Genomic DNA, 27,542 nt, shown 5'->3' on the forward strand with positions numbered 1-27,542 from the left:
GCGTCGTGGAGGCACACACGGAAGACAAGAACAAGTTGGATAAAGGTGTTATTTTGATTTTTTTTTTGCGCACAAAAACTATTGTCGTCGCATCGTAAAATTATTTTAGAGTCACTGTGGTGAGATGGACTTTGTAACAACGTTTTAAGTGCCTTTCTCAGCCATCAGCTTTCAACAAAAATATCTTCATTTGTGTTCCGAATATGAACGGAGGTCTTACGGGTGTCGAACGACATGAGGGTGAGTAATTAATGACAGAATTTTCATTTTTGGGTGAACTAACCCTTTAAGAATTGTCCTAGCTGGATATTGTCATCATAAATATCAATATACAAAATTGTGCAGCAATGCTGCAATTGAAAGTATTCCAGAGTCCCGTGTGATAAAATCATATTGTAGCAATTATGGACGCAGACATATAGATGAGTTAATCTTCCAATGATTCGATCAAATTAACATCCTTTTCAACAAAGCACAATTCAGCTCCAGGAAATCATCATCATCATCACAAGGGAGATGGGGGCTTGATTCTGCCCCGGAGCTACTAGTTCTGACTTCCTATGGACTCGCCACCAAACTCAGTTAAAAGAGGACAAAAGGCTCGTGGTTGTCACAAGACAAAGAAACAACCAGACCTCTGTCTTTGCATGACCAGCAAATGAACTCCACGTGACAGCTAAAACTCAGAGTAAGCTCACAGAAACTGTTAGCTTATGGAGTACATCAAATAACTGATTATTGGACTTTCATTCAAATAGCCTTCGACATAACTTGTTAGTGTGTTTACAACTAATACACGTTAGTTAGACTATTAGGCATGTATATTACTCACAATTCATGCAATTATGTAACTATTGAATGAGTGGATGAAAAAGCATTGTGTTTGATACCGGTGTGTTCGTATGGGTATAATCCAACAGATGAGCTGAATGAAATCTTTATAGAATTGATCATGTCCTTATAGTAAGAAATTAGGTCTAAATTTACTCTCTGCTTAAGAGCAGGAAACTAAATTCTATAGATAACCCAATTTTGTGGGAGGGGTGGAGACACAGTCACCCCTGAAGCCTAATTGGCCAGAACCCATCCAGGGGATGGGCAAATGTTTGAGTTTAGTCTCAGAACACGAACGAAAAGTTCAGTTCTGTCTCCAGTTCTGTCTCCAGTTCTGTTTTCAGTTCTGTGTACGGTTCTGTCTGCAGTTCTGTCTACAGTTCTGTACAGTTCAGACCAGAAGCAGTGCAGAGTTCAGCTCAAGTTCGGTTCCAGTTCGGTTCGAGCTGGTTCGCGGCCTGTTCGCAGTTCAGAGATGAGCTCAGTCCTAGCAGTATGACCAGAGAGAGTCCTGAACGGAGTTCCCAGGAGACGATCTGACGATCGTGACAGACCAACTTCAGAGAAAATGGGTTAACAACGATTTCATTCAGGCCATCTGCTTTTCTCTCACTTTCCTTTCTTTTACTTAAAGTTTATTTTATTTCCGCCAAGTCTCGGGTCTGTTAAGTTTCGCCGTAAAAGTCTCTCAACAACGAGTTTCTAACAGCGCGCTCCAACTTCAAACAACGCCCACAAGACTTTCATCCAGCCGCCAACACCCCACGTGTTCGGCCTCCCCAGACGTCGACCAGACCTTCAGCGAATCAAAGATCCGGGAAAATCCCTGTACAGCCAGGAGAAGGGAATCCCCCTTTGTAAGATGACACGCGAAACCCAAACGCAAGTAACGCCTTTTTGATTCCAAGCTGAACTGGTGCATTAGATCAAATGTAATAACCCTGCCTAAGAAACGATAGGAGGTTAAATTACTGATCAATGGTTTCTTCAGGTCATGTTTCATAAATGCATAGATTGCTTAGGATTTCATAATTTCTCTCTCTTAGAACTTATTCTTTCCTCACCTTCTTCCTTTCTGCAACGTGTGAATGTGCGAGCGTGTGTGTTTATGTTAGATATTAGTTTGATGTGTTAGATTAATCAATAAAGTTCCGTTTGTATTCAAAGATAACTGTTCTTGTGTTATGTGCTTATCAATTTAATGTCTTGAACTGCCGATCTAAGTTACCTGGCTGTTAAATAGTGTTTCACTATTGTTCGGATATTAATATCCGCTGCAGAGTTGATATTTACGGCCCGTTCAAATGAACGCTAGAAGAGTCATTTGCTCGGCTGTAAAATAGACTCTCAAAATTCCCTATGAATTCATTAAATTCATTCATTTGAGCTAAATATACATGTTTCCCTTTAACAGAGCCCCCTTTAAGTCCTTACATATCGGCGGACGAATAAGTTAAGGTGTAAACATTAATTCTGAATTATTTATAATACATAGTGTCATTCGAGTCTTTCATTTTAATTCAGTTCCCCGTTGAGTTATTATTTTATCTGACTCATAGTCGCTACAGTATAATTATGAAGGGTTAGGTTCCCTTTTAGTCGGTTACATTCAACGTACGTCGGACGTCACCGACGAATTGGGATCACTTCTGGGAGCCCCTATCAGCTTCGAGATATAGAGAATGGGCCAATGTTCATTGGCGTTCGAGATTTGCATCTCTCGCTCGGCCCGCATCGCGGGTATAAAACCGGAAGCGGATGCGGCGCACATTTGTCATTGTCACAGCCGAACGGCATTGATGAAGAAAGCAGACTCACTGTCAGCAGAGAGAGAAAGAACAAGAGAGAGAGAGAGAGAGAGAGAGAGACACCTTGTGTTGGTGGTACAGCACAAACAGCACAACCATATGCTCACTACTAAACTGCTGTTCTCACAGCAAACACACATTTTTTGTTGGTTCGGTGAGGGCGTTCCACAGGGAGCGCAGATACAGGCTGCACTAATCCCTGTATTTTGCCACAGTTTTCCCTGGGTGCTTCAGCACTAAAAGAGCGTTTCTTCTAAATGAGCAACACGGGTGTGACACTGCGTCTTTATCAAAATGTCATTCTACCCGTGCGTTTCTGAATGCGGTCGTTCCCTGTTGCCAGCTGACGGTCACAATCGTTGTCTCACATACCTGGGCGTTCAGCACGCTGAGGCAGCTTTTGTGGACAGTTCATGTTCCCACTGCGGGAACAGGACTATCTTGGCGCTTAGGTTGAGACTTGCCTACCTTCGGGAGGGTTGAGTCCCCTTACCTATGCCTCAATCTAGTGCTTTTTCTGCCCAGCAGAATAGACCTACTTCGACGAATAGCCAGGGTGACCTGAGGATCACGTTTAGGGCAAACCCGCCGAGCCAGCCTCAACAAAGGCCGCCGTTGCGTACATCAACAAACAGGGTGGTCTACACTCCCGTCGCATGTCACAACTTGCCCTCCATCTCCTCCTATGGAGTCATAAGCATCTTAGGTTGCTTCGTGCCATTCACAGTCCGGGCCTGCTCAATCGTGCAGCCGACAAGCTCTCACGACAGCAAGTGCTCCCTGGAGAGTAGAAACTCCATCCCCAGGTGGTCCAGCTGATCTGGAGTTGCTTCGGGACCGCACAGGTAGACCTGTTTGCCGCCCCGGACACGTCTCACTGCCAGTTGTTCTATTCCCTGACCGAGGGGACCCTCGGCTTCGATGCCCTGGCAGACAGCTGACCCCGGGGCCTATGCAAACATGCGCTTCCCCCAGTGAGCCTTCTTGTGCAGACACTGTGCAAGGTCAGGCAACCTGTTCGTCGATTGGTGCTCTGCTCGACGAGAAGACCCCCAAAGATGTTCGGTCAGTTCTGTGCTTTCCTTCCTCCAAGATGGTTTGGAGCGAAGATTGTCTCCCTCCACCCTCGAAGTTTATGTTGCCGTTATCGCCGCAAATCATGACATGGTTGATGGTAAGTCCTCTGGGAAGCACGATCTGATCGTCAGGTTCCTGAGGGGGGCGAGGAGACTAATCCGCCTCGCCCTCACTCTACACCCTCTTGGGACTTGACTCTGGTGCTAACCGCATTGCAAAGAGCGCCCTTTGAGCCTTTGCAGTCAGCAGAGTTAAAAATTCGGTCTTGGAAGACAGTACTCCTGACTGCATTGGCCTCCATCAAGAGGGTAGGGGACCTGCAGGCATTTTCATGGACCGGATACAGGCACTTATATGCTCCAGTCGAGTTCCCCAGAACGGCGAACACTGTTGAGTCCTCCGCAACCCGCAGGTCTAACACTCGTACGGTAACCCTCATTCCCGGAAGGAGGGAACGGAGACGTACGTCCCATCGCCACAGTTGCTGTACCATCACTGCACGACCGAGTCACTAGTTCGGCTCCTCAGTGAAAAACAAATGTGCTCTGCATCCGCTTCCGGTTTTATACCCGCGATGCAGGGCGGAGCGCGAGATGCAAATTTCACACACCAATTGCCATTGGCCCGTTCTCTATATCTCGAAGCTGATAGGGGCTCCTAGAAGTGATCCCAATTCATTGGTGACGTACGTCTCCATTCCCTCCTTCAGGGAACAAGGGTTACCATACGTAACGGAGATGTTTTTGGTACTGTTCACCGTTTTTATAAAAAGAAGGGTGCTTACGTGACTAAGGAGTACTATTTATATAGAAACAACATGAAAATGTTTTGTATCGCTTATCACCTAATATTTAATTGTATAATTCGATTTTGTGTTTTTGTTTGTGTTTTAGCGTTGTCAATTTTCAAACCAAGAATGGTGCCACACCACTATACCTTGCATGTCAGGAGGGCCACCTGGAAGTTGTCCAGTACCTAGTGAAGGACTGCGGGGCGGAGCCAAGTATCAGAGCCAATGATGGGATGACACCACTGCACGCTGCTGCCCAGATGGGACACAACACTGTCATTGTCTGGCTGGTGAGCTAAAAACAGGTTTTATTTAAGTTTGCCTTATTGGATGAGTTCTTTATTATTTAAATTTTACAATTTAAAATATGGGTAACACTTTATTTTGATGGTCCCTTTGAAAATTCTGTTGACTATAAGTAACTTTGGGTAACAACTTAATTTTACAGTGTCTTTGTTATATATGTTACATATACTTACCATAGTAATAACAGTAAATTATGCATAATTACATGCAACTAACCCTTAACCAAATCGCAATCCTACCCTAACCCTATAGTAAGTACATGTAGTTCATTAATATTACTCAGTACTTAAATATATAATTACACTGTAACAATGACAACTTAAAATAAAGTGTAACCTAAATTTGCAACTACACATCAGCCAACTCATTAGAGCGTTAGTAGAATATCTGCTTAATATCTGCAAACTCTTTATTGTCATGGTCAACAGACATTCTATTGACTATAAGTAACTTTGCAACTACATGTCAACTTATTCTAACCCTAACCCTACCAGTCTACTAATACTCTACTAACACTCTAATGAAAGTTAATAGATATGTAGGTGCAATGTTTCTTATAGTCAACAGAATGTGTTAAAGGGACCATCAAAATAAAGGGAACCCCAAATAGGTTGTTACAGAATGATCCCAGGTTCAGCACAAGTTGAGCTTTATTGTCTAAATGTTGAATAAAAATAATGATTATCACATAAAATATGCTTTTTGCTAGAATGGAACTGATATACATACCACATATACGTTCTCAACTGTTATGATAATATAATAAGCAACTGTTACAGAAAAACATCCAAATTTGTAAGAATTTCAAATGAAAAAAAAAATAGAAATGTATTTGTTGTGTTATTGTTGTACAACTTAAAACTTCACATTTTTGGACAGTTTTAGCATCTTAGAACCCCTGCTTTTTCTGTGGTTTTCCTATATGACGAGAACAAAATTTGAAATTAATTTAGATGGATAATGACACTAACTTTGCATCAACACTGTTATTGAACTGACTTGAGCTGAACAATACAATACAATAGTGCCTTCTTGTAGAGCTGCTTATAGTTGAATAAAACTTTTGGACCCACTTTATATTAGGTGGCCTAAACTACTATGTACTAACATTTTAATTAATTACTTGATACAATGCACTTATTGTGTACATACATGTTTTTACATTGTACTTACACTTTTAAAATGACCTGCGTGTAATTACATCTGTAATTAATTTATGTAGTTACATTTATAATTACACTGTTGACCCATCCTTTACACCTAACCCTACCCTTAAACTTACCCATACCATCACACCTGTCCCTAACATTACCTGTAACAAAAGTCCACTGGAAGGCAAGCTTTCTGAACCCAAGTGCAGTCTCTTTATTATAACTTAAATCTTAACATAAATCAAAACAAAGACTTGATAAAACAAAGACTTGGCAAAACATACACTCACCAACACAGCAGGTTACACATTCAATAACAGACAAAGACACATGGCAAACATGAGGGCTTAAATACACACAGACTAATGACAAGACAAGTGACACCTGTGAACAGTGATTAAACAATGAACCAATGACAGAACACGACAAGATCACATGAGGGCATGGAAATCACATGACAAGACCAGGAAACAAGACAGTGAACATGACTCATAAACATAACCATGAACATGATAAACTAAAAACATGAACGGTCACCAAAACACCCTGTGACAGTATCCCACCTCAATATCAGCAAAAATGTTTTGCAAAACAATATAAACACAATAAATACATTGTCAGATCAGGGCAGTCGTTAAATTGAGCCTTTTTCAATTGAGGCAGCTGGCCAAAATTGTCTTCTGAGGCAACATTTTGAGACAGAAATCCACGCCTTTGTTACCATTCGGCTGGATTACTGTAATACACTGTATGTGGGGGTTAGTGGGTCTTCTGTCGCCCATCTCCAGTTGGTACAAAACGCTACAGCGCGTCTTTTAACTGGAACACTTAGTGTAGAGTCACTCCACTGGCTGCCCATACATTTTAAGATCCACTTTAAAATTATTTTATTGATTTTTAAATTTCTAAATGGTCTTGCCCCACCCTACATCTCTGAGCTGCTACACTCTTATACACCCACCCATTCTCTCAGGTCAGCTGATCAACTGCTCCTGAAGGTGCCCAAAACAAAGCATAAGCTCAGAGGGGACCAGCTCTTAAATTTTGGAATGATCTGCCTCTGCCCATTAGACAGGCCTCTTCGCTGTCTATTTTTAATTCGCTTCTTAAAACCCACTTTTCCTCCTTGGCCTTTGACACCTCATGTTGACATTTTGTTTCATTTTATTGTTTTTATGGTATGACTGTTTGTCTTATGTTTTATGTCTCTAATCTTTTTTATTTGTATTTTATGCCTCGTATGAGTTATGTATTTTTTTGTCTTTTATTCTGTATGCCATATGAATGAACTACTATGATGAGCAGGATTTTGAAGTCCAATTGATCTGGTTGTCACTATATTTTTAGTTTAACATCATATCTGTAGGTGCTAAATCAGGCTTGCTGTAAGGGGCTGGGGGGGGGGGGAAGACATTTTAGCATTTCTGTACAAACTACTTCTATTTCACTTTTTTTTGTCTTCTATAGATGAGTTTCACAGAAATCAGCCTGGCTGACAGAGACAATGATGGGGCAAGTGCCATGCACTTTGCCGCCAGCCGTGGCCATGCCAAGGTTCTCAGCTGGCTTCTCCTGCATGGGGGGGAAATAGTGACAGACAGCTGGGGTGGTACACCTCTTCATGATGCAGCCGAGAATGGAGAGCTGGAGGTATGTAAAAGAAATCACCATGAAAACTACTGTACGTTGATGTTTCTTACAACTCTCTTGTCGTAATGTTTTTGCAATAGGATATATAGTTTTGACATCTAAAACACATCACTGGGAAATTATATTATGATATTAAGACATTAGAATACTGTGTTTCGAATATAAATCCCCAAACAGTATTTGTGAATTGGGAACACAATTTTTTTATTGATTTTTTGGTAACACTTTACAATAAGGTTCATTAGTTAACTACATTAGTTAACTAATAACAAATAATAAACTGCACTTATAAAGCATTTATTTATCTTTGTTAATGTTAATTTCAACATTTACTAACGCATTATTAAAATCTTGTTAACATTAGTTAATGCACTGTGAACTAACATTAACAAACTATGAACAGCTGTATTTTTATGAACTAACATTAACAAAGATGAACTAATGCTGAACAGAGGTGTTGTTCATGGTTAGTTCATGTTAACTAATACATTAACTAATGTTAACTAATACAACCTAATTGTAAAGTGTTACAGATTTTTTTTAAATAAAAACAACATGAAAATGCAATTGCAGTATACTTAAAGGGTTAGTTCACCCAAAAATGAAAATTCTGTCATTAATTACTTACCCTCATGTCGTTCGACACCCGTCAGACCTCCGTTCATCTTCGGAACAGAAATTAAGATATTTTAGTTGAAATCTGATGCCTCTGAAAGTCCTCCATTGGCTCAATGGTACTCTACACTCTCAAGACCCTTAAAAGGTACTAAAGACGTCGTTACAAAGTCCATCTCACTACAGTGGTTCTAAAATAACTTTGTGAATCGGCGACAATAGTTTTTGTGCGCAAAAAAACACTAAATAACAACTTACATAGTGATGACGATTTCAAAACAAAGCATCATGAAGCTTCGAAGCGTTATGAATCACTGAGCTGAATGATGATTCGGATCGCGTGTCAAACCGCCAAACTGCTGAAATTTGGCGATTCAAACCGCTGAATCGACTCAGTGATTCATAACGCTTCGAAGCTTCATGATGCTTTGTTTTGAAATCGTCATCACTATGTAAGTCGTTATTTAGGGTTTTTTTGCGCACAAAAACTATTGTCGCCGATTCATAAAGTTATTTTAGAACCACTGTAGTGAGATGGACTTTGTGACGACGTCTTTAGTACCTTTTAAGGGTCTTGAGAGTATAGAGTACCATTGAGCCAATGGAGGACTTTCAGAGGCATCAGATTTCAACTAAAATATCTTAATTTCTGTTCCGAAGATGAACGGAGGTCTGATGGGTGTCGAACGACATGAGGGTAAGTAATTAATGACAGAATTTTCATTTTTGGGTGAACTAACCCTTTAACTATTCTTATTATTGTTATTATTATTGGTTAATATCTTTAACACCTAAACGTTTTTTTTTTAATGAATGTAACCATTAAAAACGTTTCCTGAAGGAGGGAATGGAGACGTTGTGTCCCGTCGCCACGGTTGCTGTACCATCGCTGTACGAGATTTGGTTCCTCAGTGAAAAACAAATGTGTGCTGCATCCGCTTTCATGTTAAAGGCCTGTACACACCGGGACGAATATCGCGTGCGCTTATCGCCAGCATTTTTCGTGACGTTTTTCGTGACGTTTTTCGGCGCGTCTTGAGTGTTCACACCCAAGCGATTTCCACTGGCGTTGCGCCGAGTGAACGTGCACATTCAGTAGATGCGCTCCCGGTACACAAGGTGGTGCTGCGGTACTTTACGCTTCTGACACTCGCTTGTCACACAGAAGAAGAGGAGAGACAGTATTTACGTGCTTGCCAAAACCATAGATAAATTATGTCTATGGCAAAACCATTCACACACTTTTTGCTAACTGGCAAGCAGCATTAGCAGCCTATCTTCTTCTTTGTCTACTTACTACTTCTTCGTCGTATCAGTGTGTGTTCGGCAAGACCGATTTTGTGCTTGAGCGCCACCAAGTCGTGTTTTACTGTCACTTCAGCAGCTCCAGGCACGTGAACAAAAGCGCGGATCTCATTGGTCGGCCAGTTTTTCACGCGCTGCGTCAAAATACAAAAACGAACCCGAGGCGTTTTTTTTTTAAATGACGCTTTTACGCCTGCCGTTTTACGCGTCAGTGTGCACACTCACATTGGCGCCCATTGTTTAGTCACGAGGCGTTAAACGTCGGCGATAAACGCACGCGAAAATCGTCCCAGTGTGAACAGGCCTTAATACTCGCACTGTGGGGGGTAGCGCGAGATGCAAAAAATGTGCATTGGCTCGTTCTGTATACACTCAAAGCTGATAGGGCTCCCAGTAGTGATCCCAATACGTCGGCGACGTCGACATAACGTCTCCGTTCCCTCCTTCAGGGAACGAGGGTTACATATGTAACCGAGACGTTTTCTGTACTGCGAAAGCAAATCCACTTTGTATGCACATCAAAAGTTTGAGGGCTCAGGCTTGAATTGATATGGTAAAACCAACACCATCGTTACTGTTCATGTAACTGTTTGTACAAGTGCTGAGTAAGCCTCCAGAGCTGAAATTCAGATATTCTCCATTTATTTTCCGACACATGTTGTAAGCGGTAGACAACAGACTGTGCCATCTGACCAATCAGAGTGAAGGAGACTGTCGGAAAGGAGGGGTTTAAAAGACTGAATCCTTTATTGAACACACGTTTCAGACACTAAAAGCGTGATGCTGCAATGTATATTAATTTAAAATTCAAATGTTTATTTTATTTATTTTTTACTTTAGATGCATATAAACTTATTGTTGTCAGGATTATGTTCAGATTAGTCATATTTTCTGATTAAACGTGTCTCTTTTCATTGCCTCTTTTTGCCCCTGGTTCTCGTCTTTGTTTCATGTGTGGATTTGATGTATGATTACTTCAGTTCTTTGTGCGTGATTGCTTACCACAACAAGTTGTGACGGAACCACCCCAGAACCAGAGAAGAAGCACTGGCTCATTGTCTTTCGGACTATGGAACCAGCTCCCACCCCTGTCCCCACCCCCAAATTCTCTCCTTCTCAACCCATCCCACTCAATATCCTAGATGACCCAGTCCCACACTCTATCCTGCCCATCCTGTTGTTCCCATCCTCTCTGCTGGCAAAGTCCACATCCTTGCAAAATCTCAATTCGCTGGTGTCGCTCAGATCCTCTGCTCTGCCCCTGCTGCTTATCATCAGGCTGCACCACGGGGCTCTAGACTCATGACTTGGCCTGTCAGCCTGTCAGCCTGTTAGCTCTGTGCTCCCTCAGCTCTACTGTGATCCATCATCCCTAGGGCTCCACCGTGCTTCTTCATCCTTCTCCTACTTCGCCTTTGACACTCATAGTCCTGGTTCCGCAGCGGGCCTCCGACTTTGCCTCAGCCCTCCACCCCTTCAGCTCTGCTGAACTCCTCCTTCCCTCCACCTCCTCCTATGTCCTCACTTCCTCCGGTGTTACCCTGGCCTTCGGGTGCCCCCATCTCCACCTTGGTCCCACACGCCTTGGACTTCCGGGCCTGTGATATCGCTCTGGGTCGTCGCACCCTCTGCTCCACCTGGGTCTCCACCTCTTCTGGTTATGCATTTGTCAGTCGGCCCCTAGAGTTCTGCAGTTCCCTGTACATCGCCAGCTACTCATCCACCTCCAAGACCCCTTCACCCTACACAGCTGGACTGTTTGTGCAGCAGGAATGTCCCTTCAGGAGTATTTGTTAGTGCATTTGTTAGTTTTAATTTTGTGCTTGTAATTCTGTTTCCTGTGTTCCTATGTTCTTTGTTTACCACACCAAGTTGTGACAATTGTAGGAGACCTCCAAAACAAAATTAGGAACCTTTAAAAAAAACTATTTATTATTATTAGAATGAATACATTGTTGGTACAGAATAAGTAACAAAAAATAATAATTGTATTTATGTGTATTTATGTCATAACTTATATGAAATTATTGTGAAAGTGCTGTAAAGCCGGTTGCAGAAAGCATAGATCTTTGCACAGAAGCAGGGCACCTTTATTCATTGTAACATTATCCGTCCCAGGGTAGCTGGCAAAAAAGCAAGGCAAAGAAACTGTCAGAGAGTATTGTCTCTTGTTCTCCACCTGAGGGCTAAACGCATGACAGCTGTCAGTACCCTTTTACTGCATTCATTAAAACCACTAATACTTTACTCAACTGTCTTTCTCAAACTCTCATATGTCAACAGATAAATATTCACACCCTACAGGAAGAGCACACACTCTTTTTACTGATGCTGTTTAGGCACAAATATGTGCACAATTCTGTGTAATAGGCTGTGTAATACTCAGAGCTGAGCATTATTGTTTTGATAGCAGTATTGATGTGGATAGTAGTACTGATAGCTGGAAGCATTATCAAAGTCAAAAATATTATATATTAATATTATATATTTAAGCAACATTTTCTCAAAACTCTGTGTATAATAGAGATATGTCCGATTATGCCCCATAGTTTAAAAAAGGGTTTGTTCACATCCCTAACCTAAGAATGAGCAATAGGAATAGCAATGCTTGCTTTAACAGACAGAAGTAAATATATTTAATAAAGCAGTCCCAGATTGTCTGGGAGTTAATGTAAATGTCTGTTTCTCTGTGTAGTGCTGTCAAATTCTAGTAGTGAATGGAGTGGATATGGGAATACGGGACCAGGATGGATTCTCAGCTGCAGACCTAGCTGAATACAACGGGCATCAACAGTGTGCCAAGTACCTCCGCACTGTTGAAAACATGGTGAGATGCAAACAGAACCACACACAGTCTTAAACAAGGGTTGTACAACAAAATAAATGTTAAATTCTCATCACATATGCTTACATATTTCTGTTTACATTCTTAGTCCTACAAAATATGTTATTCAAAATATGTATTTTTTTGTTTCTGGTGATTTCTTTTTTTTATTCTTTTTTTTCTTTTTCTTTTCCGTGAGGCAATGTGTTCAATTATGGGATTACCTATTTAAAATAGGATACAATTTAAGATTAAATTATTCTTGTGTGCACAGGATTTTAGCCACATTTTAAGTACTATTCCTTTCTGTATGTGTAAAACCTTCATGAGGAACATCAACTAAGTGCACCTACAATTGTATGTGTAAGCTATACATTGTAAGTAGGTTGTGTGTAGAGAATAGTGATTGCATGTCCCTAGTGTAGTGATGTGGTTACTTGCCACCTAATCAGCTGCAATCTCATTTTGTTACTGCCTGTAATTAACTTTTGTGTATCGAAAGGAATTCCTTGCCTTAAGCACTCTCAAAGAGTTAAATAAAAAACACTTGCAGACCTCTTTAACCACAACATGCCGAATGTGTCACTAATCTATGCCTAACAATAACACTGGCTTTCATCTCAGAGTGTGGAACACCGAGTCTTGTCACGGGACCCTTCGGCAGATCTGGAGTATAAGCAACCTGACTCAGGCCTCTCCTCTCCCAATGCCACCCTGCCCACCCCAGCACCCCCTGCAGCTCACTTTGACATCTGCTCGCCCTCCAGCTCGCTGTCCAATTACGACTCTGCAAACTCCAGCCAATCCAGTACTGGAGAGAAAAGGAGTGGCACGCCGCCACGAGTACCGACAGGTCAGAGAAACCCACATTTTTAGCCCACATAACAGAAATTTAAAAAATAAAATAAATTAATATTTTTATTCAGCATTAAATTGATCAAAGGTGACAGTAAAGACATATATAATGTTACAAATGATTCATGTCTCAAAGAAAGGCTGTTCTTTTGTACTTTCTGTAGGGTTAGTTCACCCAAAATCATAATTATGTCATTGATTACTCACCCACATGCTGTTCCAAACCCGTAAGACCTTCGTTCATCTTCGGAACTATTTTTGATGAAATCCGAGAGCTTTCTGACCTTTCCATAGACAGCAATATAATTAACACTTTCAAGGCCCAGAAAGGTAGCAAAGACATCATTAAAATAGTCCATGTGACTCCAGTGGTTCAAACTTAATGTTATAAAGCGAGGAGAATACTTTTTGTACGCAAAAAACATATTCAACTTTATTCAACTTTATTTGACTTTATTCAACAATTTCTTCTCGTCTGTGTCAGTCTTCTACGCAGTTTACGTTGGCCAGGTCCTGTGTCAGCATCACACGCATGCGTTAGCGTGAACAGCATCGCCCAATGGTAAGCCGCCGTTCTGGCGTAGCTCTGACTTAACTCGGAAGCGCTGAACTGTATTTACTACGTCAACAGCATAGGAGACTGTCTATGTGGGCAGGGGCGTCGCACCCGTGGGGGACTTTTTCCCGGTGAGAGGGTTCAACACCCACACTTTTTCTGCAGTTTTCCCGCAGTTTTGCACAAACGCTTTAGGGATGCCACAATTCTCATTATAATATTAAACCATTTGGTACAGCATTCACGGTTCAATAAGCGCTTGTGAATTGCGTAGTTTTTTTTGTTTTGTTTTTGCAGTGTGCCTGTGAGTACGCGCTGATATGAGCAAATATCCAATCACTATACACAGTGCTAGACACGCTTGCAATGCTGGTGTCAGAGAGTTATACTCACAGAACACTATAGTTATTCACAATCACAAAAGTTCATTATTTGCATGTGTTTTAAAGCCTTGCCGGTTATTCGCGTGCTTTAACGCGCAGAGCGCGCGCACTAAAAGCCTGTTAAACACTTGATTACTGGACTAAGTAGTCTTACTGTGCTAATACTGTCAAATACACACAAGGTTAACATAAACACAGTCGGTTATGTGTAAAGTGAAAGTAAATTCGCGTGTGTCTGTATATTAGATGCACGTCTTAAAGGGACAGTTCACCTCTACAATTCTGTCATTATTTACTCACTCTAATGTTGTTCCAAACCTGTATTCATTTCTTCTGTTGAACACAGACAGCTGATGGTAGCCATTGACTTCCATATTATTTCCTACTATGGGGACTTTAATGTTAATAAAACTACAAAAGACATAGAAAAGCACTCTCTGTTCTTGACTGAAAAACATTAATACAGTAGCTTTAATAAGATGATCTTGTATGTTATACCTTTTGTACCCTTCTGTCATTGTATTCATCGTTTTTATTATTAACAAACAAACCACATCCATCCCCCACACTTTTGAAAAGCTTGCTACGCCTCTGTATGTGGGGTCAGATAGCGCTCGGATTTCATCAAAAATATCTTAATTTGTGTTCCAAAGATGAATGAAGGTCTTACAGGTTTGTAACAACATGAGGGTGAGTAACTAATGACAGAATTATCCTTTTTGGGTGAACTAACCCTTTAAGCAACTGTTTTCAATATTGATAACAATAAGAAATGTTTTAGCATATTAGAATGATTTCTGAAGTATCATGTGACACTGAAGACTGGAGTAATGATGCTGAAAATGTAGCTTTGCCATCACAGGAATAAAATACATTTAGAAATATATTAAAATAGAAAACAGTTCACTTAAATTGTAATAATATTTCTAAATAAATTCAGTTTTTACTGATTTTTTTTTTTTTTTCTTCAAATGCAGGCTTAATGGGCATATGAGAGATCTTTCAAAAACATAAAAAACGTACCAACCCCATACTTTGAACCTTTTGAACCGTTTATTTTATATTATTAACTTGATACAAAATGTTCTCTTCACATCTCCTGCATTCCTGTGTGTTTTGAATAGAACTCCCCCCTCTAAAATGACAATACCCCATGTTCTCTCATAAATATGCTCAATGCAGTATTATTGAGGCATTATCTTAACAATGGTGGGAAAAGCTGAGCTCACTGAAGCAGAACTCATTCAGAACCGTGTTGCCATAGCATTGTCCAGGAAACCTGCTGTGAGTGTGAGCCGTCCCAGTAATGTCCTCTAGTGGACATATTTAGAACATACATATACAACAGTGGTATAGCTTTTTATACTTTCACTAGCATGCAGAAGTTTGGACACACTTGACTTAATTTCTGTTTTTCATGATCTTAATAAAACCTTTTGATTTATTTAACATTTTTCACCATCACAACATTCCCATACTTACATTTTGCGTTCATAGTTTTGATTACTAATGATTTTTATTCTAAAATGTCAAACAGTGGTAACAATAAAGAATGGGGTGTGTCCAGACTTTCGCCTGTAACCGGTATAGTGAGTATTATTAGATTGACATCATAATCAGAGTAAAGCACTGTGCATACCCTTCATAAATATAGAATGCATTTTGCTAATCTTTAAAATAAGATTCAATGATCTCTGCAATGTTTTTCCAAGTGTGACACAATCCCAAGACTAAAATAAATAAATAAAATGTACATGTTTATTAAACAAACTGAAAATGAATAATACTATTGAACAATAATATGTGGTTTAGCATTGAAGAAAACAATTACAGTGACCATAGTTAGCCATTCACTTTCTTTCACAAAGAAAGAAAGAAAGAAAGAAAGAAAGAAAGAAAGAAAGAAAGAAAGAAAGAAAGAAAGAAAGAAAGAAAGAAAGAAAGAAAGAAAGAAAGAAAGAAAATGTAATATTATTTATTTATTTATTTATTAATTAAAATAATAAATAGATAAATGAAAAATAACACACCAGCCAACTGATTAAAAGTAGAAAAAAAATGCAGTGAATACAAACAATTTAGTGACAAGATTATAAGAGACTATATTTATAAGAGATTTATCATGTAAAATATCACATTTAAATATAATATAGTAATAATATTCTTTTTTTTTTTACATTAAACTACATTTTATTTACTCTATATTTTTTTGATGCAATGAATAATTAAAGAAACATGTTTTATTGCAGGAGGTGCAGATTCAACCATTACAGACATGCAGACCTACATGGATATGCTGAATCCTGATGTAGCAGGAAGTTCCCAGAATGCAAAAGAACCCGCACACCTGCCGCCCCCTCCAAAGTTTCCCCCTCCCCCACCTCCATCCGATTCCTCCCATATACCACCTCCCCCACCTGCCTACCCCCCACCCAAACCACCTGAGGAGGAAGCATCTGCCGAATACTTGAAGGTGAAGAGGAACCTTCGTAGAGTGGACAATGACGCTGTTAAAAAAGAGGTATGCTATACATTTTCTTGTTGTTTGTGCATCCTCCTTTTAGGATCACCTTGTTTGATACTACAAATCAGAATTTGTAAACAGTGAATACTGATTGGCTTCATCACTCTGTCTCCTATCCACCAATAAGCTGGTGTGTGGTGGGCGTTCTGGCGCTATATTGCTGCCGTCGCATCATTTAGGTGAATGCTGCACATTGGTGGTGGTTGAGGAGATTCCCCCTTTCTATATGTAAAGCGCTTTGAGTACCCAGAAAAGTCTTATGAAATATAAAAGTTCAATGTTATATGCAAATATACTATACTTTATATAATGTACTTTCAGAATGTCCTCCTAAGTTCCCAACGACTCATTCTCAAAATCTGTAATGCCGAGTTCACACTGCCCGATTTTAGGCCCGATTTTGACTCGCCGACAGGTTTTGCGAAATCGCCGACAAATGCCCGAAATCATAGGCAAATGCACATGAGTGACAATCACGCAGTGTGAATGATCAAAGACGCGATCAGAGAGAATCGCAGACGAGTCGCAGATGCCGTGAGATATTTGGCATCCTAAATATCCGGACAGACAATTTGGATCGCAAACTTTCTGCAGTTTATAATTTTTAATAACAATTCCAGTCTCGCGCGAGAACGGTCTTACGCACTCGCGATCTCACGTTGTTTACTTGTTACATCTCACGTGTTTGGTTGTGAAATGTAGTTTGCGCACCAGAGAGAGTTGTCGGTGATTCTTCCTATTGTAAAATCATGCCGTGTGAAACCTCCTGTCTCCAATTCATCCTGCAGTGTGAACACAGCAGTGACTAAATACTAACCCAGATAGTCCTGCAGTGTGAAAAGAGCAGTGATCCGACGAGTTCGTGCAAAATCGTGCAGTCTGAACTTGGCATAATTGATGTTACAGGCATAAATTAAATCAAAATTAATTTTGTGAATTTAGATCATGTCTGTTAACTCTGAGGGCATCTATATGCAAGTGTACCTTTAAAAGTTGACAAAATGATCAGCAAATACATATTTAAAATGTATAGTTTTCCTCTTCTCTGACTTAGAAAGGCATTTGGCCCTTATAACTGAAAGGCTTGACTTAGGAATTTGACTTAACTTGATCTGACACAACATTAGGGGCCCTATCATACACCTGGCGCAATGCGACGCCAGGCACAACACAAGTGTTTTTTGCTAGTTTCGGCCCAACACAGTTATCATTTTCACGTCCAGCGTCATGTTGTTTAAAAAGCAAATGCACTCGCGCCCATCTGTTCTCCCATGGGAGTGCAGGTCTGAAAACGAGGTATGTTCAAGAGCATTGTTGGCACATTGCTATTTTGACTGTGCCATTGACCAACAAAAAAATGGTCTAAAGTCAATAGCGCAGTATTTTTTGTGTTATTTAAAGGGCGGGTTAGTAATATACGCCTACAGGCGGGTGCACAACATGCGTAGTGTACAGCACACTGTTTGTGTGCTGCTGCACTGTGTGTGTAATAAGTAGAGAGTCTATCTATTACACACACAGCACAGCAGCACACAAACATTTTTAAATATTAAAAATAAAAGGATTCCTCTCTGGAGAAGCGATAAGTCTTTCTGATCAGAAATTCTGCCGTGTAAATAGCGAATCCGCCATGGTACAAGTGCAACTGGCTTTTAAAGGGAATGGGAGATGAGACTCTGATTGATTGCACGTTACGCCCAAAACACACCCATGACTCATTAAGAGACTTCGTACAACCCTTTTGGACTATGCGCCTGGCACACTAACCTTTTTTTTTTCATATTTAAACTAGCAAAAGTGGATTCGGACATGCCCTGAATGAACCTGCGCCATGCGCTTCAGACCATGCGCTCAGATCGTTAAAATAGGGCCCCAGATATAAAATGCATTTCATGACCCGTTTAAAAAAAGATCATAGTTTATTTCAATTAGAGCAACACTGAAAATCCATCCATTCAGAGTGCAGCGCACGTGGCCTCTAGTGAGTCATCATCTACAGTATGTTGCTGTTGATCAAACAGATTTGAAGCCATGAGGATTAAAGAACTGAATCACAATGTTTATTCATAGAACATAAAGGAGTCTTATTTGTACTAATGGACAGTATATAGAATAAAAGCCTTTACATGAATTGCTATACAATAGTGGACAAGAGTGAGTAAAGCTATAATCCTGTATGCTTATATACTGGACTCATACATTTTATTGTTTCTCATGCATGTAAAGCTCACAATCAGAACAGAACTGCAAATGAACATCTACCGCAACACAAAAGGCAGCCCAAATGAAATGGAGACTGATTTAAAATGCTCTACGTAGGCAACTCTGCATGGCACGCAAAATATCCCTACTCATGTGAAGTGCACAAGAGACAAAATTCCCTCAATTGATTTCATTTATCCATATATCACCAGTATGCTGTATCCGCAAACATACAGTATACTCACGGTGGGTGAGATATATTATATAGCAAATCCCAGTTTCTTGATTGCTTGTATCGTCTCAAAATGTAAACTATATTATTACCCAGTTCTAATCTGCTAAGATATAGGCATGAAAATATGAATAGTTAACATCATGATAAAGCTACTTCGAAGTAATGTGAAAAGTGCTATACACTTAAATTAGTTCTATACACTTGACCTAACTATACTCTAATAAGTATAAAAACATAAAATACACAGCACACAGAAATATTGGATGAAATACAATTTTTTTTTATTTGATAGAATTTTTTCAATACTTTCACGTTTTTAATCAAATTTATGTATATTTATAATCTACACTTCTCTCGGCTCATCCCCCATCTTGAATGATTTGTTGAGCTTTTCGAAGTACATTGTGTAAAATACTTCACATTACAAAAATAAAGTTGTTTGTTGAGGCCTATTCAGCTCACTAGGTTGTAGAACCTATTATGATGTTAATGATTTAACATCTTAAAATGTAAAAAAATAAGTGCATTCAAGCAATATGATATAATTATACGGCTCAGTTAATTACAAAGACCAGTTTGCCGAGTTAGTTGCATCCCATCTAAGTCCTGTGTGACAAAATATTCCATAGAGCTTTAGTCATTCTCCGTATATGCCCATAATAGTAAAGCACTCCCTGTGGATTTTACATCTAATTAACACACACTTACCATCATCTCATCCCTTTTTAATTGGCATGGAATACATATGTAGGTGTAAGATAACACCTCAGTTAACTTTGACAGTAAAGCAACACAATATGGTCTAATTAATCTTCATGAACTTAATCAAGTGCGGTTTAACACACAGTGCTGCACAGCGGCCATTAGAAAGCTGGATAATCAGACCAGCAGTGCATCTTCTGTTGTCTGGCCAACAAACTTCAATCTGTCCAAAAAAAACAAAAACAAAAAAAAGACTCTGTACACTAATCAACACAATGCGGCAAAGCCCAGAGCAGGTGCACACACACGATATGGACTCAAACACTCGTATACAAAAACACAATGCTACTTTTGTGTTCCCGTTAATGAGGCCTTCCATTAGCCAAGCGGACAATTCCAAATGCTCTATTGATGCATTGCATGACAGACTTGACATTAATTTAACTAATTAAACTGTCAGATATGCCAGCACATCCCAACACAAATTCTCAGATCATTACAGGGAATTCAACTGTACTAATGGCATCTTTGGAATATGAAGAGCAGATAATGCACTTGTTGTCTGTTTGCAAAGCATTTGAAGTAATAGCTTGGATCTTCCCATCAAACCTTGTACCATTGTACCTTATGGTGGACTAACTGATGGAAAAAACATCATAACTTAACACTTCACATAGTATGCAATAAATATATATATTCAGAGGCCCCAAAAAAATTCAGAACACTTAAAATGTCTGAATGTAACTTCACCACACATTTCACTTTACATTATCATAAATGTAGCTTTCCAAATTGAGGAATTTACATAGTGCAGGTAAAGTTGTGACATCCAGTGTAATGGGGTAATACATTACAAGTAGCATAAGGGACGTAATCAGATTACTTTTTTCTGATTGTTTAACACATTACTTTTAAATTTACAACAAAATATCTATATATCATTACCTTTTTCAAATACGGCAAGTTACTATGTTTTCCTATTTATTGACTGACAGTCCTCATGTTGAGAGAAATCAGGAGTAAGTGCAGAGGCTTTGTATGCACTGTGTAAACATGATGTTATGATGGTTAGTTTTAGACTAAATGTGAGCATTACTCATCTCACTTGCACAAAAACAGATTCAGATACAGAAACAGATATTCAAGTAAGAGTGTCAAACTTTCTTCTATTGTGTCCTATTCTTCAGCAATCCAGAATGGCAGCACAGCTGAAAGGTTTGCTTGAGCTGTGCCCTGTACTGTATAGGTGTAACCTTTTAATTTCCTTCATCATGAGGCTTATTCATTTCACTTTCGGTGTGAAAGGGCCTAAACATTTGCCAGAATAGAACTTTTGTTTTTATTTTTGTTATTAAAAAAGCAAACAAGCAAGCTCAACCCAGTAACATAATGCATACTTTCCATAAAAAGTAACAAAGTAGTACAATTTGTACTTTTTAAGGACTAACACAATATTGTAATCCATTACTTTTGAAAAAGTAACTTTCCCCAACGCTGCAGTTGCATCTATTATTACTTTACCAAGCATATATGAAACCTTCAGCTAGACCCTGTCTATGGCTTCTGCCCCCCAGAATGACCCTCTGCCTGACCCCTGTCTCTCCTCTCAGACAGTATCTCTTCCACTGAACCATAGAGCAGAGCCGGTGATGAGTCTCTAGAAGAAAATGTGTCCCTGGATGTTTAGTGTATCCTAGGGATTTGGCAACCTTCACAACTTCCTGCACTTTTTAGGAGCACAGATGCTGAAAATATATCCCTCAAATTTTGATACATGTAAAAAAAGGTGGTGTTTACAGTAATGCACTTACTGTACATCTTAAAATCATTTGCAACTAGTTTATAAGAATCACTTACTAATGTTGTCAGTCTACAGTTTTATCCAATATTATTCCTTTCATGATGATTTAGACAGGTCAAATAAAAAAATTTGTGTCGAAGAATTGATAACAAAAATAAAACCTGTATTTCTGCCATTAAACCCTCTGAAATGCCTTGAAATTATATTGTTCTATGAGATTATATTCACTGTTAAAAAATAACTGTTAAAAAGTTAAAAACTTCAAGGCAACGTTATGCATTCAGATTTTTAAGTTATTTCAACTATACTGTCTTAATAATTGGCATTAGTAACGCATAATATAAATAATATAATTATGTAATGTAACATAATAATGATTATGGAATTGTCACACTTGGTTTCAGCAAACAGGCGATGAAAATGAAAATTTGATTTGAAGTCTTTAATAACACACTCAGAAGGTAAATTCAAATAATAAAGATGAAGAAACACAATCAAAGCATTAAAGTGAACGGACAAATGAACATTGAAAAGACTGCAACTTAAATACCAAGCAAATGAGGGAAATAATGATGAACACCTATGAAGATCAAAGGAATTACCATGACAACTGATAGAGTGGTGGGAAACTGAACAAAGGAACACGTGACTGAAAACGAACAAACTCTAAACAAGACCGAACAAACTCAAAACAGAACCTAACCGTGACAGGGATATAATTTTTTTAAGGTTGTATATATATATATAACGTCTAACATGGGGGTTTTATGTTGTTTCAAGTAATTCACATTTCTTAAATATTTGACTCAAAAGGTCCCATAGACTGGAAAATATTTTATGCATTGTGTAAATACATTACATAAAAAATGTTTCATGACCAAATCATGACTAATTCAGTACATAATGAACTTCACAGAGCAAAAATGTAGTCTCCTTCTAATGAAAATAAATACTTTAATAAGACGAAGAAATCCTCTAAAACCCTTCGTCTCAAATCATATGCAGTCTGCTTTGCCTTTTATGGTCAAAGACTTTAGGCTACAGCGCAGCTGTAATGCTGTTGGGTGGGGGTGATCGGTAGGCGGGATTTAAAGCTGCCAATCAAACACTTACTTAACAGATTACATGTACTTCCTCTTCAGGAGATGGAACCTTTCAGGATTGAATCCGTTTAAAAAAAGAGAAATCACAAGTTTTCTTTATCTCAGTTGTTTCTCCTAGACAGCAATGGGATTTAATGAAGAGCAAAGGGAGACCTTAGCATCTACAATGTAAAACAATTCTGCATTTAAAAGATTTCAATTTGAAAATCTCATCAAATGATCTATGCCTTTATTAATTAACATTATGCTCAGAAATATCAGAATTTGACTAATTCGTTTAAATGTTATTTCTTCTACCTAACACTTGAGGTATAAAGCTCATAGATATGGAGAGAGATTTAACATTCAGATATACAGATTTGTAATGCTCATGTTACATGCAGATGTGTTTAATACTCATATACAGTTTGCAAAGAGAAATATAATACATACTGTTTATTTCCACTTATTCTCACACAAACATTTATTGTGGTTTGGAGGGGAAAACATTGGAAGAAAAAAAAACATCCTCTTGTATACCATGTTAACACAAGTATGCATAGCAACCACATACTGACACAGTTCTGGGTTGTGTTTAGTCTAGTTCAACTCACTTAAGGTTAGTTTGTTTATGGAGCTCTAATAAATTTGAATACCACACCATTTAGTAACTCAGGCCCATATTAGGATATGATTCGCTCAACTAGAATGTTACATAAGTTCACCTGAGTTCACTTTTAGGCTTATTTTTAATGCAAGATCGGCATTTGATTCAACATTCTTATACACTTTAACAAAAGGGCCACATTATGTTCTATTTCTAATTCACTCTGTTCTGCTTCACTCTTATCACCCACTGCCACTTGTTATTTCCGGAAATCAGCTGCCTTTGAGAAAGATCTCCACTTTTATTTGTAATCAGATTCTCTTTAGTGGCCGGTGTGCATAATGCAATCCTTCGACCGGTGAGAAAGTCGAGTCGGAACGGCCATGCTTAGCCACTGTCACAATGGTTTGCATAAGAGACCATGAGCGCTGTGACCTGTGGTTGGTTAACAGGTGAGCAGTGAAGTCATCGCTCTGGGATGTGATTGTTGAAAGGGGCGGGGAAAGGCAAGTCGTGTGTCAGGTAGAATGACTCACAGCAGAATGGAGATCCTGTGTCACCTGTGCATCTACCGGCTCTCAGTTTAAACCTTTGCGTAAGGTGACAGCAAAAATAAGGGCAGTCGGAAAGGGTAAGACTGAAATTCAGTGTTATTTAAATAATGATGGTGGCAAGAGTTAAAACTGTGTTGGTTTGGTTTACTTGTAAATACTAAGAAAGCTTTGTGTGTAGGCTAATTATGTAAGTGTCTTTGCAGCTGCAATAGGTGTTTTTGTCAGTTTTGCAGGAATGCCTTTCTTTTATTACTAATGTTTAGTTATTATAAGATCATGTAACCTCTGGTTGGTTGGTTAGTAACCTGTGATAACCTGGAGAACCTTTAAAATGCATTGAATGCAGAATCAAATATACGTTCAACTGCACTGCATTCATTTTCTTGACTCAATTTAGCTTTATCTAACCTTACTGCACACTCTTTAGATCAGAGTCCCTGTGTGTTGCAAAAGCCTGAAGAATAAGTATTGGTGACTGGTGATGAAAAATTCAGCAGGTTTTAAATAGGCTCAGGTCCGTCCACATTGTATAGAGGTCAGCTAGCCTTTCAAGCAGCGATTTCCCTGAGGTATGATAATCAAACCATCTGCATAGGATGACTCGAGTTACACTGGGAGTAACTCTGCAGGAAGGACAGTGCTTTAGAAAACGATGCAAATTGGATGCTGGAAGAATATGAATGGATAATACCACCCGCAGAGCCGGTGTGAGAAATAAAAACCCACAGATGACAGAATTCAAATGTATTGTCATAGATGTGTGCATATGCTTTCAGGCAGAGATCATGCTGTATTCCTTTAATTCTGACCCAAAATAGATTTTTTGTATTATTATTATTTTATGAAAGGTACCTTTAATGTTTTAAATGACAATATAACATCAAACAACTGATTAATATCTCACATTTGGTGCTTTACTTTAGCTATTCTATGACATTATTTGTTTTTAGAATTGCATTGCATAAGGTTGATTACTATGCAAATGTAAGGACTTTGCATTAGGGAAATCTTTAGAGAAAACAAAGCATTGCCTTTTTTGTGTTGGAAATTTTCTAGAAACTCTTGAAACCATGTCCGAGATTGCTATAATGTCATTTCTGTTCTCTTGTGATGTTCAACCAAAGGGAGGTGATTAAACTGGTTTTAGATCAGTGATGAAGATTCACTATCATATACAAGTGAGTGACAGGTGCAGAAAGTGAAACCGTTCAGTGCATTGATACTGAAACAGCATACAAGGGGTCAGACAGTCTCTCTTTTAGCCTGCTGTGTTGTTTGCCTTCTGCTAAGACGGTGAGGCTTAGAAATCCATGTTAAAGTTCAGCTTTTGTGCCATGAAAAGTCTTTTTGTTTTGTTTTAAATCAGCTGGAGTCACATGCGGCTTTGCCACATTAACTCAAGAGGAATTATGTGGCTTAATTTGTCAGGTTTTTCTAATGTGGAGCAACTTTAATATGGGATGAAAATTCAATTAATAGTCTGTTTCAGATTACTTAGAATTGTGTAAAAACAACGGATGTCATTGGTTTGTGGCATTTTAAAGCAGTGCTATCAACAGTGGGAAGGAGAATTGTCAAAATCTTGTTTGCCAAATGATATGAGAAATGTCCCACTTCATACTAAAAAGTCTGTCACACACAATGTTAATATAACCACCTTTTCATGGCGTGTGTGTGTGGGGGCGGGAAGTCAGCATTCAAATAAGGTGACATGTCATTTCAAAAAGTGACAGCTGCCTCTACAGTGACATGCTATATTTTCTGCTATACTTATTCGACTTCTTCTAAAACTAATTTAAACAATATTTGGTAACACTTTAGTTTAGGGTCCAATTATCACTATTAATTAGTTGCTTATTAGCATGCATATTACTAGCATATATAGCCTTATTCTGCATGACCATATTCAACATCCCTTATTTCTACCCTATACCTAAACTTAAATTAAATCAGTTTAAAAATTTATAAAAATGTTGACCCGTTACCTAAAATATACAATTTAAAAAATGTACACTGTATAAGGGGAGTAAATGTTTCAAAAATTGAGTGCTACAAAAAAAACTGTTTGCACATGAATAATATAAGTCAAGTCAACTTGATTTATATAGCGCTTTTTACAATACAGATTGTTTCAAAGCAGCTTCACAGTGTTAAACAGGAAAATAATGCAACATAATTTGATTTGGCTGTACAGCCGCTCAGGAGAAAACAGTGATGTCATCAGCTCATTTAAATTATCATACAGTGACAATGTGGGCAGATCAGTAATTTTGTTGATGTATTTAATTTAGTTTAGTAATTTATTTGGATATTTAGTTGAAAATATAGGCGAAGGTGTGTGTGTATTAATGTTCTGTTGTGTCAGGATTTAAAGTTGTTTTTGTTATGTTGGAGTTTTAGGGGTTACTATCGTGCTGAAGGGTAGAGTCTGTGATTAGGTCAAGGATGGGTCAAAGATTATTGTGCTTATATAACAGTTTTATAAAATCTTAGAAATATCTGTCCCTACATTGAAAGTCCACACAACTACCTCTTTGTTGCTTCAAAAAGTTCCAATCCATATCAGTCAAGCGGTTTAGTCCAAATTTTCTGAAGAGACACAATCGCTTTATATGATGAACAGATTGAATATATAGGCTTTTATTCACATATAAGGTTCATCAGTTGTGAAAAATTAGTTGTGGTAAACCGAAGCTCAAGCATGTTTGCTTGACGTGCGAGGACCAATTAGGTTAATTCTCGTGTTACGCAGCACGCTTGAGCTTTTGCAAGAACCAATGAGGTTCTTGATCATGTTACGCAGCACGTTTGAGCTTCAGAAAGAACCAATGAGGTTTGTTCTTACTCATCATTTAAGTATGTTTGAGCGTCTGTTTATGTTGGCTGATCAATCTTTATATTTGAATAACAGCCTTAATTCAATGTTCATCATATAAAAGTGTTCAAGTCTCTTCAGAAAATGTGGACTAAATTACTTGATTCATATGGAATTTTTTTCAGTATTTCTTTCAATGACTGATTGTTAAAATTCTCCATTTTTTTTGTTTCCATCTCTGAACATGTGTTGTTCATTTCTACAGCAGTTGAATCCTGGCGAGAGCCACGAAAGACTTCGAAGAGTCGACTCTAATCGAAAGTCTCGTAGCTTCAGCAAGCAGCCCAGCACTGGGGATTACTACAAAACCCTGGGTAGTGATACCACGGACCAGTACCCCAACAGAGCCATGGCACCCAACGAGGAGGTAAAGCAATGACATACTCATGTTCATATATTTCCAATTTTAGCAAAAGTAAGAAGGGTTATCAGATGTATGCTTACATCTTAAGTCTGGACTTAGGGCTTGGACGTCAAATAATATCTGTAAGACTAACAATGCTACAGAATAAAAAAGTGGTTAAAGGTTATACTTAGGCAAGCGTTTAGTATTTTAGTGATCTCAGGTATACAGAGGCCCCCAAAGAGTATTTGGACACTTAGGGCCAGATTTACTAAACAGGGCCAATTAGTGTGAAATCACAATTCCATAAAAGCGGCAATGGGAGTGGACAGTTCAGTGCGTGATCTTCTGACAAATTAATTAATTTTTATCGGATGTACAGAATTCACTTCAAGCTCACACAGGTGTCCACATGTGTGGTTACATTAACTATAGACATGTTTCACCAACGTGAGACAAACAT

At 38.7% G+C, this 27,542-nt stretch overlaps 1 protein-coding gene across 3 annotated transcripts in view; it reads left to right on the forward strand.

Moving 5' to 3' along the window:
• Positions 1-27,542, forward strand: part of espn (espin) — a gene marked incomplete at its 5' end in the record, with an annotated part of 92,845 nt that overhangs the window by 35,671 nt on the left and 29,632 nt on the right. For all 3 annotated transcript variants that reach the window (XM_079827624.1, XM_079827623.1, XM_079827625.1), the window contains 6 exons: positions 4,613-4,799; positions 7,434-7,616; positions 12,232-12,363; positions 12,985-13,213; positions 16,404-16,675; positions 26,942-27,103. In XM_079827624.1, the coding sequence (XP_079683750.1) occupies positions 4,613-4,799; positions 7,434-7,616; positions 12,232-12,363; positions 12,985-13,213; positions 16,404-16,675; positions 26,942-27,103 (1,165 nt within the window). The remainder of the gene's footprint in view (positions 1-4,612; positions 4,800-7,433; positions 7,617-12,231; positions 12,364-12,984; positions 13,214-16,403; positions 16,676-26,941; positions 27,104-27,542) is intronic.

Source organism: Gobio gobio (genome assembly GCF_949357685.1).
Source record: "Gobio gobio genome assembly, chromosome: 10".
Lineage (NCBI taxonomy): Eukaryota > Metazoa > Chordata > Actinopteri > Cypriniformes > Gobionidae > Gobio > Gobio gobio.